At 34.6% G+C, this 18030-nt stretch overlaps 2 protein-coding genes across 2 annotated transcripts; both read right to left on the bottom strand.

Moving 5' to 3' along the window:
* Positions 1 to 3063: 3063 nt before the first annotated feature.
* Positions 3064 to 5204, bottom strand: LOC108328692 (probable pectinesterase 8). The gene is made up of 5 exons (XM_017562587.2): positions 4815 to 5204; positions 4367 to 4538; positions 4062 to 4268; positions 3700 to 3959; positions 3064 to 3527 (listed from the first exon to the last, which is right to left on the bottom strand). The coding sequence occupies exons 1-5, from the start codon at positions 5180 to 5182 to the stop codon at positions 3374 to 3376; spliced, it is 1161 nt and encodes a 386-aa protein (XP_017418076.1). The 5' UTR covers positions 5183 to 5204; the 3' UTR covers positions 3064 to 3373.
* Positions 5205 to 7473: 2269 nt separating this feature from the next.
* On the bottom strand, positions 7474 to 17071 carry LOC108328919 (uncharacterized). The gene is made up of 9 exons (XM_017562823.2): positions 16383 to 17071; positions 15962 to 16102; positions 14312 to 14692; positions 11056 to 11160; positions 9847 to 9987; positions 9078 to 9281; positions 8802 to 8894; positions 8557 to 8668; positions 7474 to 7909 (listed from the first exon to the last, which is right to left on the bottom strand). The coding sequence occupies exons 1-9, from the start codon at positions 16857 to 16859 to the stop codon at positions 7866 to 7868; spliced, it is 1698 nt and encodes a 565-aa protein (XP_017418312.1). The 5' UTR covers positions 16860 to 17071; the 3' UTR covers positions 7474 to 7865.
* Between the last annotated feature and the right edge of the window lie 959 nt (positions 17072 to 18030).

The raw sequence follows: 18030 nt of genomic DNA, 5'->3' as shown, positions 1-18030 counted from the left end.
TATGAATATTTTTTATTTTTATAATTTTCATCATTTGTTAAATATCTCATGTAAATACTCTTTATTTAATTATAAAGATAAAAACACCACAACATATAAAACACACAAAAATAGACATAGAGACAAAATACTTCAAAACCAAGTACAACAAACAACTACACATTCATTAAATTTGTATCAATAATTAAAAGGGACTTTATTTACTCCATGCAAATTTATGGGTAAATTTTACAAAAACGTTTTGTATTGAAGAAAATAGAAATGGATGAAAAATTAAAAATGTAGAATTTTAAAAAAAAAATAGTGAAATTCAAAACAATTTGTTAAAAATCAGAAGAAATATATATAAAAAAAAACATCATAAAAATTCAATATCAATACTTAATTACATTACAACTACTCAAATTTTTAATATAATATTTCTCAATCCGTTATCAATATGCTGGTTTCTATTTCTCTTTTCACATTTTCTTTTTGCTTTTTATTATTTTCTTTTCACTTATTTTTAAAAAAATAATAAATGAATAAATAAACATTCCCAATAAAATAAATAATTATATTTATATTTTAAAATTGAATAATTTTAAAAAGTAAACTTTCAATCTACTTTTTTTCTATTTTCTCATTCAAATAATATTTCTTCCATTCACCCTTTCACTCTTGTGTTCCCTCATTCCCTCTCCGTCAAACATTCATAAAAAAAAATGAACCAATAGCTATCATCATATTATTCTAACATCTCCAACTTTTAAAATAAATTATTTGAATTGTATTGAACGACTCTGTTAACACATTTGAATGTTGACTCCTTGTAAGGTTAATGTAAAGTTATTGTTGGATAAACTTAAATTTTAATAGTTTATTAATAATTTTGTTTGAATCTTATTTTATTAGTTTTAGGTCTAATAATATTTAATTTGATTTTGATATAGAGATAAAATAGGGATAGATAGTTTTGATATTCTATTTATTTAGGAGTGTTGTTATTTTATTTTGTTGATGTAAGATAGAGATAGATTAAGTAGATTTTATTTTGAGTGTTTGAGTTTTTTATTAGAGAGATGAAAAAGGGAGTCAACGGAATAAGTGTGTCACAATTGTCAGAAAAGATCAATTGACAATTGGTATCTGTAGATGAAGGTTCTTCTTAGATCCCAAGATGTATGGGACATAGTGGAGGACATGTATAATGAACTCGTGGAGGATGAGCATCAAACAGTGATCCAAATTGCTGCATTGAAAAAGACACGAACAAATCGACTTTGTACTTTCTGTATAGTGTAGTTAATGAATCGGGACTCAAAAAAATAGTGAATATGGCATCAACAAAGGAAGTTTGGAGGTTACGTATAAAGGTGACAACCGCGTCAGATAAGTTCAAATACAAAGCTCTTAGAGGGGAGTTTGAACAGTTGAAGATGGGACACAAATAGCATGTAACTGAGTACATAACTCAGGTGGAGAAGGTAATCAATAACTCGGTGTGGAGAAGGTGGCCAACCAACTCGGAAGGAATGAAGAACGAATGCCCTTGAGATCACTCACAAAAGATTTCGAAAGTATCATGTGCGCCATCGAAGGACTTGTCAGTTCTCATAGTGGATGAACTTGCTGGGTCATTAGAAGCCCGCGAACAAAGGAGAAGGAGTTGGGATGATCGGGTTGAACCTCTCGACCAAGTACTACAGACACAATTTAACTCGAATGAAACGCAAAATACTCAGAGCCGAGGTCCTAGAGGCAGATAATGAGGTGGACGTGGCCGAGGTAATTTTGAGGAAGATAGTGAAGAGCAAACCAGTTGGTCAGCATAATTGGCCACATTGCAAAGTATTGCAAGGTTGAGGTAAAGGAGGAGACAAATCTCCTTACTAAAGATGCAGAAGAAGAGTGTGGAATCTTGTTGATGGCAAATAGCTCAGATGCTGTGGACATGGAGAGCTCAGTCCCAACTATGCATGTGATCTCGGTAAATTGTGTGGCAAACGTGAAGAAGGAAAACCTAGAGATTATGCAAACAAAAAGATGAAGAGATTCAGCGGATATGAAGGCTTCTAGATGAAACTAATGAGATTATGAATGGATAGAGGGTTGAGCTTGAGGAGATGAAGGCGACTAAAGACAAGGATGAGGAAGCATCTAGTGTTCTTAAACTGGATGAAAACGGGAAAGAGGAAGATGAAGAAGTTGAGAAGAACCAAGGTATGGGAACATCGAATAATAAGATAGCAAAAAATATGATGAGTAAAACTTCGGACAAGATGAAGAAGTCAGTCAATATTGCAAAGAAGCCAAGCAAGATTTTTGATTGGTTACCTAAGGTCAGAAACGAGTTAGTCGAGGTTACTGAGAAGTCGAACATGACAAAGTTGGTCAAAGCATTAGAGTAGTCCGCCAACGTAAAAGATAGGAAGGCTATAAGAAAAAAGAAGAACTCGAATATGATTTAAAGAAGCAAGCTTGATGTGAAGTGATGCACATAGAAAACTGAATAAAAGATGGAAATTTTAAGTTTATGGGAAGTTTTGTTGGGATAAACTTAAATTTTAGAGGTTTATTAATAATTTTGTTTAAATCTTATTTTATTAGTTTTGAGTCTAGTAATATTTAGCTTGATTTTGATAGAGATAAAATAAAGATAGGTAGTTTTGATTTTTCATTTATTTAGGAATAATATTATTTTATTTTGTTGATATAAGATTGAGTAGATTTTATTTTTAGTCTCTTGATATTTTATTGTTAGTTTTTATTATTTGTATTTGTCATAGGCTCTATTTGCACCTATTTAAAGGTTGTCAAGGTTCAATAAAAATAACACAGTGAATTGAAGAGTTCAGTTATTTATATAAATCACTTATAATGAAAAAATTTAAGAGAAATGAAAACTAATGAGATGCGTGATTTATTAAATTAAAAAATCAATTAAGACATGCGTTGTATTTAGGAAAATGTTTTTTTTTTACAACTTTTTTACAACAGCTTGCATGGTAGTTTGTGATTAGTCTGTTTCAAATATATGGACCAATAAAACAATGACACGTAGTCTATTGTAAAAAAGTTGTTAACATATATAGTCCAAGTATGTAATGAGCTCAATCCACAGCAAAATTTTACATATTGAATTTCAGGTTTACATGTGATTAACTATATTTCGGTTGAAACGGTAGAGTTGGTTAACTCTTGATAAAGTAACTGTTGTACAATGATGATGAAGAAACATTGGATAAGCATCTTTAGTAAATAATAATGTTTGTCACTTTAAAGCATACACAATTCAATTAATTATGTCTATAATCTATTTTTCCCTTAGTTTAAACGTGTGTACTAATTTTACATTTGTATACATGAATGGAAAAAGAAATAACAAGATGGATTATTTAGAAGTTTCCAACCATTGCTCGCCATCTATAAAAGTAATGTTGAGGAAAGCAGAAGCTTGCGTTTCATTTAATTTCTGTACGTAAGGTGCCCTCGAGTTCGTGTTAGCACCTGACCCTGAGCAGTTATATTCTCCATAGAAGATAGTCCTGCATGCATGCATGCACGTGTTCAGTGTATATACAACATAGGATAAACCTTAAACATTGATTATAAGAAGATAATTTTGAGGAAAAGTTTGTTTTGAAGAGGATGTTACAAACATTTTTGGATGAGCAATTTGTTTTAACTAATAACCAAAGTTGAAGAGAAGAGACTCACTGGTCTCTAGAAGGGTCGTTGAAATCATTCCAACCTTCAGGAGCAATGATATCAGACATTGATGTGAAGGCAAAGACAACACGAGAATAAGGTCTCCATGCTCGACCCAACCATATTCTACCGTTTCCTCCAACTGTACTGTTCACAAATGCAAACCCTGTGTTTTCATCACCTGAAACTCTACCATGAGCTGTAACAGCGCCATTTATGCTCCTTTGTCCCACCGGTACAGGGTTCGCTATAGAAACTATTTCGCAGTTCTGTACATACTTTTTATCAGTCTTTGTAAATTGCAATTATTATCATGAAAAGCAAGTAAAATCACAATGGTAAAAGTAGTAATTGAGATAAAGATACCCTACCACGTAAAGGGACCTTGCATTGCCGAATATGAAGTCAATGGAGCCTTGAATATAGCAATCTTTGAAGTAATGGCGACCCTTATCATCATGAAGGGTGTCCTGTGCTCCAAAGAATCCACAGCCCTTAAATTCAGATTGATCTCCAGATACTCTAATGGCTACTGCTTGTGCCCCTACAGCTCCAGGACTTGGCATTGGTGCTAAATTCTATTTCAAGTACAATGTTTCTGGTGTCATGATCGGTGACAGTGTAATAATATATTTATATTGTCTTTCTTCTAGACATATAAGTAAAAGTTATTCACCATGAAGCTTATGTTCTTAGCAATGAAATTGGAGGCGAAAACTTGTACAGAGCCACTGTAAAACGTTCCGTTCGCGGATAATGCAGTGTCATTCCATGCAATTGCAGTTGAAGTGTAGCCTTGTCCTTGAAATGTAATGTTGGGTTTTGTTTTTGGCACCATAACCTTCTCACTGTCCAAAAATAAATGGCATCATAGATGAAGTTAAGATTATCTTAACAATAATTATTTTCAAGGAAATATATGTTCTACTGACATTTAATTACATAACGAGATGTATGGTAAGTTAGAATTTTATCAAACTTTTCAGAGAATCTTAGAAAATCAAGTGATTTGTCCTGGAAAAGAATTTTCAAACATGTGTGGAGTGGAGTGATTCAAGCCCAATGAAACAAAACAAGGAAAGCTTAAAAAGGAGGTTTGTTGATGATGATGAGGATCAACTTACTAGTACATGCCACTGTTTATCCATATTATGGTTCTTTTGACACTAAAATCTGGAACTGCATTCACGGCTGCTTGTACTGTAGTGAAATTACAGCACCCTTTTCGATCAACACAGAGATACGAAGTGTTATTGGTATTTGGAGGTGGAATTCCTGGTGGAAAATCATCACAAATAGAATCGGTGTTCCCACTATCAGGGTGTTTCTTGTGATGTTTTTGGAAGTTCCCTGATAAAGGTTTTCCCAAGTATGCAGATGAAGGTGACAAGGCCTTTATGAGATACTGTGGAATTGGATTTATGAGATACAAAGATGAAAAAACTGCGGCCAGAGCAACCAAAAGAGATAGAAGGTTGCTTTGGGGACCCATTTTCTGATTTTGAATGCAGGAGAGGGTGTGAAAAGGGATGAGGCTAAAAATTATGAAATCTGTATATATATGATAATAAAAATATGTCAAAAATGCACTTGAAGGGAAAGGTTTAATGGCATGTCTTTCAATCTACCCCATCCTTATTCTTTCTTGGGGAACTTTCCAACTTTCACCAAACTTTTTAGCTGGTTGGTTTTTCTTCAACCTTTTTATGACATTGCAGACCAATTAAGACAGTCTTTATATCAGCTTATCAAATATATTTTATGAAATAAGATTAAGGTTATTTCCTATATATGAATGATTTTCATACTTTAATGTTGTTATGCGTCAGTGAAATATTGCTTAGGTCTCGTGCCTCTGAGTACTTGTACAAAATAAGTTATATTTCATCACCCAAGATTTTAAAAGCATTCCACGTACAAGAATTTCATGATATAGAATACAGCTAGAGCAAAGATTATATGCATTAGGTTTTAAGAGTGTAGTTTAGAATGAGAAAATGGAGCTGCAGTTGAACTCAATTAGCTGAATGGAAGGGAATTTAAATATGTAATAAACTGAATGTAAGTTTTGGCCTCTGTGATTTAAAAAAAGAACATATTCTGCTTCTGAGACTAGGCTGAGTTTACCTGAATAATTTACCAACAATGACAAACATAATGCATGTTTGAAAATTCTTAGCAGATCCCGGAATATTTAGACAGATTTCTAATACTTTTAGAAAAAAGATAAACAGAAATCCTTTTTTATTTCGTAAATTGAAACCAATTCATATACCTCATAAAAGTTGAAATGTGTAATTGTTTTGACTTAAGTAGATACTGAGTCAACACACTGTTCTGCATAAATAATTAAGAATGTTAAAAGTTTGACTTGTTAGCTATCACCTCAAGGACTTCTAGATGCCTTGCATGTACGGACAAAAGATGCATAAAATTCTTACATATATATTTCCGCTGCACTTGCATTAGGTGTTAATATAGCCTAATCTAGTTGAGATTTTCCTTTTTCATTTTCAAGGTCAACCAAATCAGAAAATAAGTTAGAGGAAGCTGGTTTTTATATGTAGCATGGGTAACTTTTCTCCTTCAAACTGCAGAACCACGTTTTGTAATTCTTTAGGAACATTGATTCTGTTGAGTCAGGCAGTCAGAGAATGTGGGCAGAGCTGGTTTGGTGACAATCTAAGGAAATTTTTTATTGTAGTGTCTACTGATTTTGTTCTGTGTAGCATGAATAAGGAATGTGTGATTAAAATTGAGGACCAACAAAACAATGGAAGAGTTGAGATGGAAAAACCAATCTGTTTATCCCAATGGTAGTATTATCCATTAAGCAAGGTGTGTGCTCGTTTACGAGGTTCAAGATATCACTTGTTTCGAATATACGTTACTAAGACAACTTGCCTTCATCTCTACTTACTCTACTGCTCTAGTTTCCTTTGAAGATAGTTCTTTTTTTCCTGGATTCCTTCTTGTATTATAGAAAGTTGCACTATGATTCGCATAATTACGTTCTGATAGTGAGGTGTACTGCGCTTCATGTTAACATATTTTGTAACGAAAGTTGAATGTTACAGCTATCTAACACATAATTCTAATTATTTATTACTTACGCTATTTTAATTACTTCAACTTTTAACTAAATGAATGATTTTGTCAACGTATTTGAACTTTAGTTCTGCAAAGTGAGGTATTCAATGTAAAATTGTAAAAATGGAATCTCATTATAATATAATATTATTGATTTTTCAAGTATGATTTTTTTTCAAATTGTAATTGACTGAGATTTCGTTTATGGATAGAAACTGAAAAGGCGTGAATGGGATTAGAACGAATTGAATAATACATTCTATTGAACAATCTGGTGATAGTCTTATTCAATTGCAACCGCTTACTGTATCTCATCCTCACCATTTCACTTATCAGATATTCACAGGATAAAAGAGCACAGCTTGATTTGAAATTACATGCAAAGTAGACGTGATTTTCTTATTCAATTTAACAATTGCCTAGGCTGTCGAGACATACTAGTGTTACATTACAATCACGGGGTGAAAGATATCTGAGGATCACTTCGATCCCATACACCAACGTCTACCAAGCTGTCACTTCCAGATCAACTTAAACCAGAATAGTGGAGACAAACATCGGGTTAAACAATGGATCAGTTCTGTACAATGCCAGCAACTGAGGGACGGGCCCTTAACCAACCTGATCAGCCCACGAATCTCAAATACACCATTGCTATTAGTACGAGTAAATCATAAACGTCAACACAGTTAATTCACAAGAGAGCACCCAACAGAAATTCACGGGATGTTTAATTAAATAGAACAGCTCGAAGTTGGAAGACATGCAATGCAGTACACTAGATGTTGGCATATGGAATTTTTCACAAAAGGCCATTAATTTAGGCTAAAATATTACAGTAATTATTTTCACAAAAAAAAAATTACAATCAGATTAGAAACTGTATTCTTCATTCGATTGTGTGCCCCTCTGATGTCACGGCATAAATAGGTGGGCACTCTAATTCACGTCATCTGATCTCAGCTACCCGTGCAGCCAATAGAATTGGCGAGAGGAATTGAAGAGGAAGTTCAAAAAGGAAGCCAGAAACCTCGTTCCTGTACCATCATTAATGCTAAATGTCTCATTGCACTATCTGGCAAAGATCAATCGCCTTGTAGACAATAAAGCTGACGAATGTTTCCAGAAGCTGCCACAACAGAAAACAAATATATTAGCATTATCTGCGTAGCTGCCTCTTGCCAATATCTGAAACCTATGTTAGGCTATAAATATGAATGCATGTATGCTTAAATCACTAAATCAGATAGGTGATTATTGCTGGATCTGCTTAAATGGAAGCAGGTGTTTCTTCAGAAAGAGAAAAATCAAACCCATTAAAAGCCACGTTACTTGATGAAACATTGACCGTGAATAATTGAATATAAGATAGCATAGTCGGTTGATTAAAACTTAACGGATATAATCATTTACCGGTGCCGTTAAATTGTGTTTCGTCCAATGCAGAGGAAGAACACCAAAAGGCCAATGCTATTAAGAAAATGGAAAATTCTGTGGTACCACTGCCCAATTGCAGCAATATTGATTGTTCCCTAACTATTAAATGAAATTCACAATTTAATTCAGTGTCATTTGTAGGTTTCATAATAAAACGTATCAGTGAATCTCCACTAAACATATACCAGAGAAATCATAAGCCTGGTAGAGAACTAGTCCAAGGTTCAACTTCAAGGACTTTCAAAAAAATTTGCTTAAATGGGAAGACAGTGTTCATTGTAAAGGCAAAAGTCACATGTTTTGGAATAAAACACAACAATAAAAAAGACAGACGATTACCATATAACCAGTCCTTGAAGTACACATGGAGTGCAGATGACAACTCTCGTTTGCGACTTTCTTCTAAAGATGCTTCCCTTATGAGTTGCCTTATCTCCCCTAAATTTTTGTGCTGCAGAGAAGATACAACTTCATTCAAATGAAAACATATTTCACATAAAATACAGCACTTGTAAGCATACAGTTTGATTGCTATAAAATTTGGAAATCCAATCAATATATTAGTCAATTGACACTACCCATACATTTTTATGCTGAGATGCCTTGTAAGCATCTGGTAGCGTGAATGGATTGCCTTCTGCAGACCCAGTGGTGTCTCCTCCAAGCCAGTTCGGAATCTGTGTGCCAATAGCATGGACCAAAAACAAAGCATATGACTAAATAAAGAAGATATATGAACCTTGAAGATTCTTCATCCCAAAAAAAGATCAGAAACAAGATACCAGCCATTAAATGTGATACAATTTAAAAATAAAAATATTAATTTTTCCTAAAAGTCAGTGTAAAAATAACGTCCTTACCACAAAACTAGTGAACTGATCAGGGTCCACCTGGGTAGCACACTCAGCTTGAACATCAGAGCCACCTGCTGGATGAGATAACGAATCATGAGGATCAACCATGCCCAATGCAAGAGGTTCATCCCATCGGTTCACTGTAGGAACAATTCCAACTTCATTCATATGCTCCTCCAATTGGGAGTAAAAAGTATTATAGGGAGCCACCTGTTAATAGTGAAAGGAAGTTCTTATGGAATGAATGCACGGGAGTAGGGTGAGGATAAATTATAAGCTAGCAAAACTAGAAGAAGCATAAGTGTGAGCAGAAAAAGTAGACCTTTTGTAACAGACCAATTTTTCGTAATATATTTTGTAAGATAAACTCCAATGCTTGCTCTTGCAAAGACTCAAATATACTAATCTGGTAAGACTGTTATAAGATTATCCATTTCATTACTTAAAGCTTAATTACTGAATTAACCTTTTGATCTATTTCTCTGCTTTAATTAGCAACACCTTATAAATAACATATTGGTAGGAGACTGTTTCCTGAGTTAATATAATTTAAAAACACTAGTATAAATTATAACTACAATCTCTCTATAACCAAGAATTAAGAGCATTTGCAGTGCTCGGTTATAAATAAACATATGATATATAAAAATCAATCAATTTGTATTTTATATATGTGCCTCCCAAATGAGACCTAAACAATATTCCAAAATTTTAAAGTAACATTCAAATGTAAAAAACACAATATGGCAATGCAACAGCTAATGAAGAAGCTCACCTGCAGCTTATGGTTATCACCAAGCATAAGTGGTTGCTGATTCACTCCCAAGAAGAAAATACATTCACGGCAATTAGCAATACAAATACGTTTTGCTGCTACAATTACATGAACACGTTCACAGTGTTCTACTCTCACAGCCTGTCAAGGAAAAAACGGTGGAGATCAACTTCCTTCCCGCTACTTCAAATGCCAGCTATGCTCATGCTCGTGGTAAGCATAAGATTGGTAAAATGTTTCAGTTACCAAGTCTTTCCAAACATAGACAGCTCACATATGCATAGGCAATGGTTTTTTTTAATACAAGTAAATAATTGCATCGCCTCTTTTAAAGCACAAATTCAATTAAAAGTACTTCATAGAAAGGTTTATGCGATGCTTGAAAATCATATTAATGTACATACATAAGAGCGGGCAAACATCAGTAATCACCATCCCATATACCTGGAAGTGCTTCACCAAGCACAGATTCACTGAAGTGAAACCAACTTAGAATAATACTCCTTCCAAACTTCTTGTAATGAAGAAACAGTGACAAAAGAAAGTTTGCATTTAAATAAGTTTAGGCAACAATAATCATCCACTCACTCAACAAAGTTGAAGTCTATACTTTTTTACATTTAATTTATCTGATTTAATGCTACATTTGCATCTTTTCACTCTATCCTTTCTATTATATTACCTAAAATAACCTTGACAATATGTGGTTATAGTATGCCTTGGGAATTGATGATATTCAAGCTCACATTGGAAAGAAATACCTAGGTCCAATTTGAATAAACCTTTCTACAAAACACTAGAAGGTAAAGAAAATAAAACAAACTGAATAGGTAAAAAGAATAAATTATAGTTATAGTTTGGTTCAAGCAGTTATATTTAAGAACGATTCAGTTTTTAAAAATTAAATTAAAATAACAATTTAGTTCCATTAGTTTTTTAAAACAAAATTTTATTTATGCAACTCAGTTTAGCATCAATTTAGTTCAGTTCAATTTTTTTTTAAAAGTCCTATATGAGAGCCGATGCAAAGGTTAACTTATAAAATAAGTTTGATATATTTTATTTTTCTTTGATTCATATTATTTTCTCCTCCGTTAAGTACTTTATTGGGAGGTTTATCAAAATTAGCTCCTAAGAGAAAGAACCAACTCCATTTCCCTAGTCTAAACACATTCCCAATTGTCCTTCTAGATGCATATAAATTGCTACCTTGCCAACTGCTCCAAGAACTATTGTTGCATCCGAACATCCATAGACAGTGGCGTATCTCACTGGTGCTAGGATGTAGATGGAAGACTCGTGGCAATTAAGAACCTGAAATGATCAAACATAATTTTTATTAGCATTCTATGGTGAAAATTCAAGATCTCTCAGTTTCCAAAATTGTATGAAGTAATATGCATAAGCAGACTGAATGAGAGCAGAAAAAATTGTTTTAGCACAACCACTCAACCTAAACTTCAAATATAAGCTATCCAGACATTTCTATTCAAGGAAAATTGTCACAAAAAAGCTTAAACTGCCTGTATGGATGTTCAAATTTTAACTCATCCTGAACTAACAATCAAACCCAATACAAACTGATCAGCAAGCATTGATTATTTTATCCCGTTTTCTCAAAGTTTATATTACCAATATCAATATGCATGTAAAGGTTTGAGTCAAGATAAATAAAGGAAACTGTATTTAAGGGTACTTGAGAGCTTGAATACTCCTCTCATATGTTCTCATATTTATATTGATAGAATCATGATACAATGTGTATAGACAAGATCAAAGATCAATCATAGATACTTAGGTACAAAGATAGGTATAGCTCAGAGGTACATATAGCATTTCCCAAAACAACTGCGTATTTCCTACCTATATTTAATACCTATTCTAACAAAATGATTAAAAACTAAAAATGTCTCACTCCAAAGCTTTTCAGTGTAGGCCCATTTGACCTACAATCTGTCTCTTATTTAGCTTGAAAGGACTTCGGAAATTTTATTTGTCAAAACTCAATTGTAACGATAAATCATTTAAAAGAAAATATAATTTTTAAAAACCTGAAAAGAGAAATGGAATTTTATAGAAACAAAGGAAATGGACAATTTTATTGAACTGAGGATATGAGGAAAATAACTCCTTCAAGGTTTCTCTTTCCTTACAAACTTTCAATTTCTTTAATGGCTTATTCTGAGTTTTCCTCTTCTTCCCCTTATTTATCTAATTGATCCACTCTAAGTAACTACTCAACCTGCCACTAACTGATTTTTCCTTCCCTTTCTTCTACTGTAAAACCAGTGCAGCAATTAGAAAACAAGGTACAGGTCTTTAATGCATGTTAACAACAAGATCAACACAGAATACGGAAACAATGATGTCCAACACTGGTAGTTCTAAATATACACACACATAATGTTCAGATATTAATCACACTAGCAGTTCCAAATTTCAAACTTTCAGACAGAAAATTATGGGAATTCTGCTAACTGAATTTGAAAGACTTGCTAGTCAAGAGATTGGAGTCATACTTACGGAATTCTCAATAGTCTACCACAAATGCCCTATTGAGCATCATGCCCGAACTCGTGTTCTGTAGCGTGCTTGTCATATCACTTATGCCTATGCAAGGAGAGAGAACCGCTAAGGGAAAGTTCAATCATTGGGAAGGTCAGACACAAAAAACCCAAACTGCCTAAAAGGTAACTACTTTGTCGTCTTCTTTCCTCAACCAGTGAAAGACCTCATTATCTACTGGATTTGGTCTATTTGGCAGCTAGATCGGACTGCTAGCATGTCGAGAGTCCTGTGAGGAAGTTCTTCCAAGAGAATGAACCAATTCAAAATGTGACAAATAGTCAGTCAAGAAAGTTACGAGTTCTATTCTATAACTTGCTTCCAAAGGTAAGAAAGCATGTTTTTCCGAGCTAGGACACATGCCCGGAAAAGAATCTCAGGTCTATGATACTAAACTGACATCCCTGTATGGAATAGAATTTTCTTGGAAGGGACTGACTACCACTCATTCTCTTAGTCGAGCAAACCTTCCGCTTTCCTTTGACTTGCAGATGCTTCCTTGCGAATTAATAAGGATGGACTATAGTGCTATTACTAGAGGGGACTTTGCTAGGCTTGCTAATTCGATCATTGTCTAATACAGTAGCTATTGGGTCTCCCCATCTCTCCTAAACTTCCCCGGTCTTCAGCCTGAGTTGTATGAGGTAGAAACATGTCCCACATTCAGTTTGGAGCTTGAGCCTCACCCCATAATGGTGTGGCTTAGGTCAACTAACACAGAAGATACAATTCACTCAAAAATTTCCCTGGGTTCCAAAACTCCATATAAGGAGCGTTGTTGTTTATGAGGTCTCAATCATTTACATGGACCCACTACTCATTCCATTTGTGGGAATTTAATGATCTATAAATTGTCCCTAACGAATGATCACCTAATGTTTGAGTGTGATGAATTACTTTGTGTCGACTTGTTGCCAATAAACTTTCCGACCTCATGAGAATGGAAAACTAGAGAATTTTCTATATTAGTGGATGAAGTTGCATTGGAATTGAGAAAGTTTCGTTGAATTTAAAATTGCATTAATAAAATAAAAGGGGTCTTCAGCCCTCTTAATCAATATAGGCTAGATCAGACTAAGGAGAGAGATGGTTGAGTACGAAAGTGAAAGTAAAGATATAGTCTAAAATGTCCAGTGAGAATAGTAACATGGGTAAGAAGAAATTCGAATGACTAGTGGCCACACATTAAGCAATTTTTTAACCATTTCACTTAGCCTTTCCTCTTTCTACCATTACGAAATGCACCATCTTGTAACTTTTTACGTGCACGAATTTCAACTGAGGACGATAAGAGGTTTCTTGCCCTAGGAGAAACTTGGCACGTCATCAATAGCATAGGATCCAAACAGTAAGTGGTGCTCAAATAGCCATTGTAGGGATCATCTCTGCTGCTAGCTCTTTTTCTTACTAGGTTCTGTTGCATCTTCATAGTTCTCTTGAACATGATTCTCTCTTAAGCAATCCTAAAAGGAGTTAGGAAGCCAATATATGATCTGAGTAGTTATGGTAGCCAATGAATGCTTGTATGGTATCGAATATGCTCAAGTAGTCAAGTAGCTATCTTTGGATTGCCTTTGGATAGCTTCCCACAACTCCTTTGGTATTGAATGAGCTAAAGGCTTTGGTTGCCTTAGACTAAAGTTCTTAATCATACCCAAAATCAAGCACTAGTCATTTTATTACATTAAGTTAGAGCAAAATAGCTATTCATTCAGAATAATATGTTTATTTGGAAATGTTATGCAATTGTACTTATAAGTAGTTATATATGAAAAAACTAAAATAAAGGGTTGAAATCTTACATAGGATCAATAGCTTCAATGATATATCAAAAATTAAAATCAAATTACAAGCAAATTGACACTTAAAAAAAATATGTGAAAAGAAGTGTAAGACAAACCTTCACTGAAGAACCTTTTATGTCAGATGCATTCTTTGTATATGATGATTTAGATATCCCTTCAATGAAACTAGCACCTCTATTACTTGTTGAAACCTTAATTGACACAGTACTTGCATCAGTCATGGCAACATCCTGATCAGAGGCACTAGATGGGCCATTTTCCTTAGAAGAAGTTCGTTCAGAAATATATTCCAAAGTAGCCACTATGTTCTGCAGAAGCCAATCATGAACTTGTGCAGCAGGAACAGGAACAGCAGGCATATCAGGGTCTGAGTTTGCAAAAAAAGGAGAACATTGACTAAAAGAATTTCCTTCCAATCCCTTATCACCAAACTGAAATAGAAACCCAAGATGCTCGAATCTATCCATTGTTAAAACCTACCACATAAGCAATACAGTAATAGAAGTAAGAACTACAAGAAAAACATATGTAAATTTTAATCAATGAAAACATAAATCATTCACAAAACTCCTCATACTATAATAGCAAATAAATGCTATTAGCCTAAAATTCTAGCTCACTAACAAAGGGGTGACAGTCTATGAGGCTCCAAACTAGTGGGATCTGGAAGGTATAGGCAACATTATTTCAGAATGCAGAGAAACTATTTCCAGGACTTGGGGCAGTAACCTTTACTACTGTACTAAGCCTGTGTTAAAGTTGAATTCAGTAGATTGCAAAAAAAGAAGTTCAAAGCTGACTCAATATACTATTCCCCAAATGAAAAGGTCATCGTATGATTAACTATGTGATATACTAGTATGTGGAGCCTAAGTCGAAGAAAGAATATATTCTCAAATTAATACTACATAAGGATGAAGACATGGCAAACAAGCCACTTGTCTTTTTTTATCCCCCATGTCAAAAGAAAAGGCTGATTGTCCGTAAAATATAAAATTTCTTGTTACGTTACTCTCTCTAGGCATGCATAAATTAACAGGTGGATTTCACTAATTATTAGTGCAAACTGTCAGCTGACACATCGATAACTCATAAAACCGAAGCTCTCACAGCAGATCATAACCCCAGTCTCATTCTCACCAACAAATACATCACTGATAAATTGTTTGTGACCCACAAATAAAACATGAATTATACACGAGAATTTTGACCAAATGTAGTAGCAATTGCATGATGTTCTTACTCTTACATGTAAACCACCATGATCCCAATTAAATCAAATTAGAATCCGAATGGGGCATACAATAGAATCATGTTTTTGCTCTCCGTAATGCAAAGCTAGTGAAAAGTCATAAAATCAGAGTATAAACTTGTGGCCGTACTGTAATGGGATGCAAAAAGGTATCTATCTGCACAACTTAACAGCTGATGTCTAACTGTAAGCACATAGAATTTGGATGAAATGCATGTAAAATGGGTAAAGAATAGACCACTAAGACTAAGCGAAAAACAAATAACATCATTTAACTGGAGCTAAAGATTTGGGAGCGACAGCTGTATGCGAAAAAAACATACAACCAACGATGCAAAATAACTTCCATGACACCGGACTTGGTCACTTTCAGGTTAGTACGCAACCTCAACAGGAATGGATCCCATATGCTAAGTCTGGTATTGGGAATGTAAGAAATAATGAACTGCAGCTAAAATCAGCAACAAAGGTAGCATACAGTAAATTAACAAACCAGAGACTCTTCGCCTTCTCCCTCTACTGGCTCTGCTAAAAGAGACATTATGTTAGCCAAGTGTTTTTGCAGATACGACAACTGATGTGCCTCTTCATCGGCCTGAGAAGGCATAAACCGCCGACTGTTGCTGCGTACAAGCTGCAAAAGATTCACCGAATCAACAAAAGAATCACTCAAAACGAAATAGACACAGCTTAATGACGAAGTCAAATAAAAATGGAATCATAATGAACAAAAAAGTACCAGATAACAGCCATAAATCCAAAGTTTAAAATATGAAAGTAGCCAAGAGAAATCAATAAAATATTATAGGAATTATGCAATGCATTGGTCCAGAACAGCACCTCCATGCCTGATAACGCTAAATAACATCAAATTATGTCAAATTACGCCACAGAAATTTGAAACGACGATTCACCTGAAGCGGCGAGAGAGCGGACAAATAGCCATCGAAGGCGGAAGTAGAAGGCCAGACATCGGCGATGGCGGCGGAGTCTTTGTGCGTCCGCGGGAGGAGTCTCTTGTAGGATTGAATGTAGAGAAACAATACCAGATCATGCACGTCGACGCCGACTGAATCGATTTCTCCGAACTTCGCGGCGGTGAGAGGTTCGGAGTCGGAGTGCAGAATCGAGGCGAGGGTGTCGAGGACGAGCCTGGCGTGCTCAATGGAGATCTGAAGTGAGTCGGAGATGGCCACCGAGTCGACTCGGTGGTTGGAGGATAACTGTAGAAGCTTCTGCTTCAACGGAATTAGGGTTTGCGCGGGGTCGGAGAAGATGAGTCGTGGGATTGGCAAGAGACCGTGCTCGAAGGGCTCGCGCCTTGGATGAATCACAGTGCTTGGGTCCCTCGCCAATGAAGATGAGGTGGATGGCTCCGTTGGTTCCGTCATGGCAAGTCAGAGAAAAAAAACATGGGAAAACGAGACAGTGAGAGAGAGAAAGAGTTGCAGATCTTTGATTCGGGCACAAGTAGAGGGAGAAGAGAGATGCGGGAGCGTTCTGGTGGGGTTTACCTCATGGAGTATGATTTTAAGATCATACGTGGCGTAGTATGATTGGCCTCCTCTGAACAGTGGCAATTGGTAAAATTTTAAGATCACATTTAAAGGCATTTGTACTGGGAGCTTACTTACTCACTCCTATCTCTCTTGTAATATCTGTTCAGGCACGGAATTTTTCATTGAGGTACAAACACTGAGAGCGAGGACTGTAAGGAGAACCTCCGTGATTGCTGCTACTACTACATTTTGCATTTTTCCTGTTTTATTAAATGCTTTTTTTTTCCTCTTCTACTTTTCCTGCTTCGTTAAATAGTTATGAATTACAAAGCAGAATTAAATCTAGCTTGGAGAGGATCTTTGGTTATGCAAATATCAAATCTAGTTTTGCTTCTCTGAGAGATCTTCAACTTCTTATCTTGAGAATCCACGTCATAAAGCCAACTTATATTGTATAAATGGGAGAAATTTCAACAAAATTGAATTAGACATAAGTACTACTTCCTTAATACGATATTAAAATTATAAAAGTTTACACTCGTCAAAAATTATAGTTTATTCTCGTCAAGATTTAAATTTAGATTTCGTGTTACATGTTATTAGATCTTTCTCAATTTTTATGCGTGAATTTAATGAAATTGAATTAAACATAAATTACACTACATTAATATGGTTAATTTATGAATAAATATATTCATTCAACAAAACACATTTAGCACACTTTGATATTAGGTTGTTAGGAACATATTCATCAAATTATTTTAGTTACTCAAAGTTTAAAACAAATAATTTTTTCGGATAATAATACTTTGACAACGTTTCTTTAACAACATTTTAACATCATGTAATTGATTCAAAATTACTCCACAATCAATAATTATAATCATAAATATCAACATAGATCAATCACAAAATAATACATAAATGATGTTAAAATGTTATCAAAGTATCATTATCCAATTCTTTAACGTAAGGGCAATTGAACAAGTAGACAGCTAATGAATTATATTATATTCATTACATTTTTAAATATACGTTTCTCAATAACGAAAGCTCTTTTGAC

Source organism: Vigna angularis, chromosome 2 (genome assembly GCF_016808095.1).
Source record: "Vigna angularis cultivar LongXiaoDou No.4 chromosome 2, ASM1680809v1, whole genome shotgun sequence".
NCBI classification, from domain to species: domain Eukaryota; kingdom Viridiplantae; phylum Streptophyta; class Magnoliopsida; order Fabales; family Fabaceae; genus Vigna; species Vigna angularis.
This window is presented reverse-complemented; position numbering and strand designations above follow the sequence as displayed.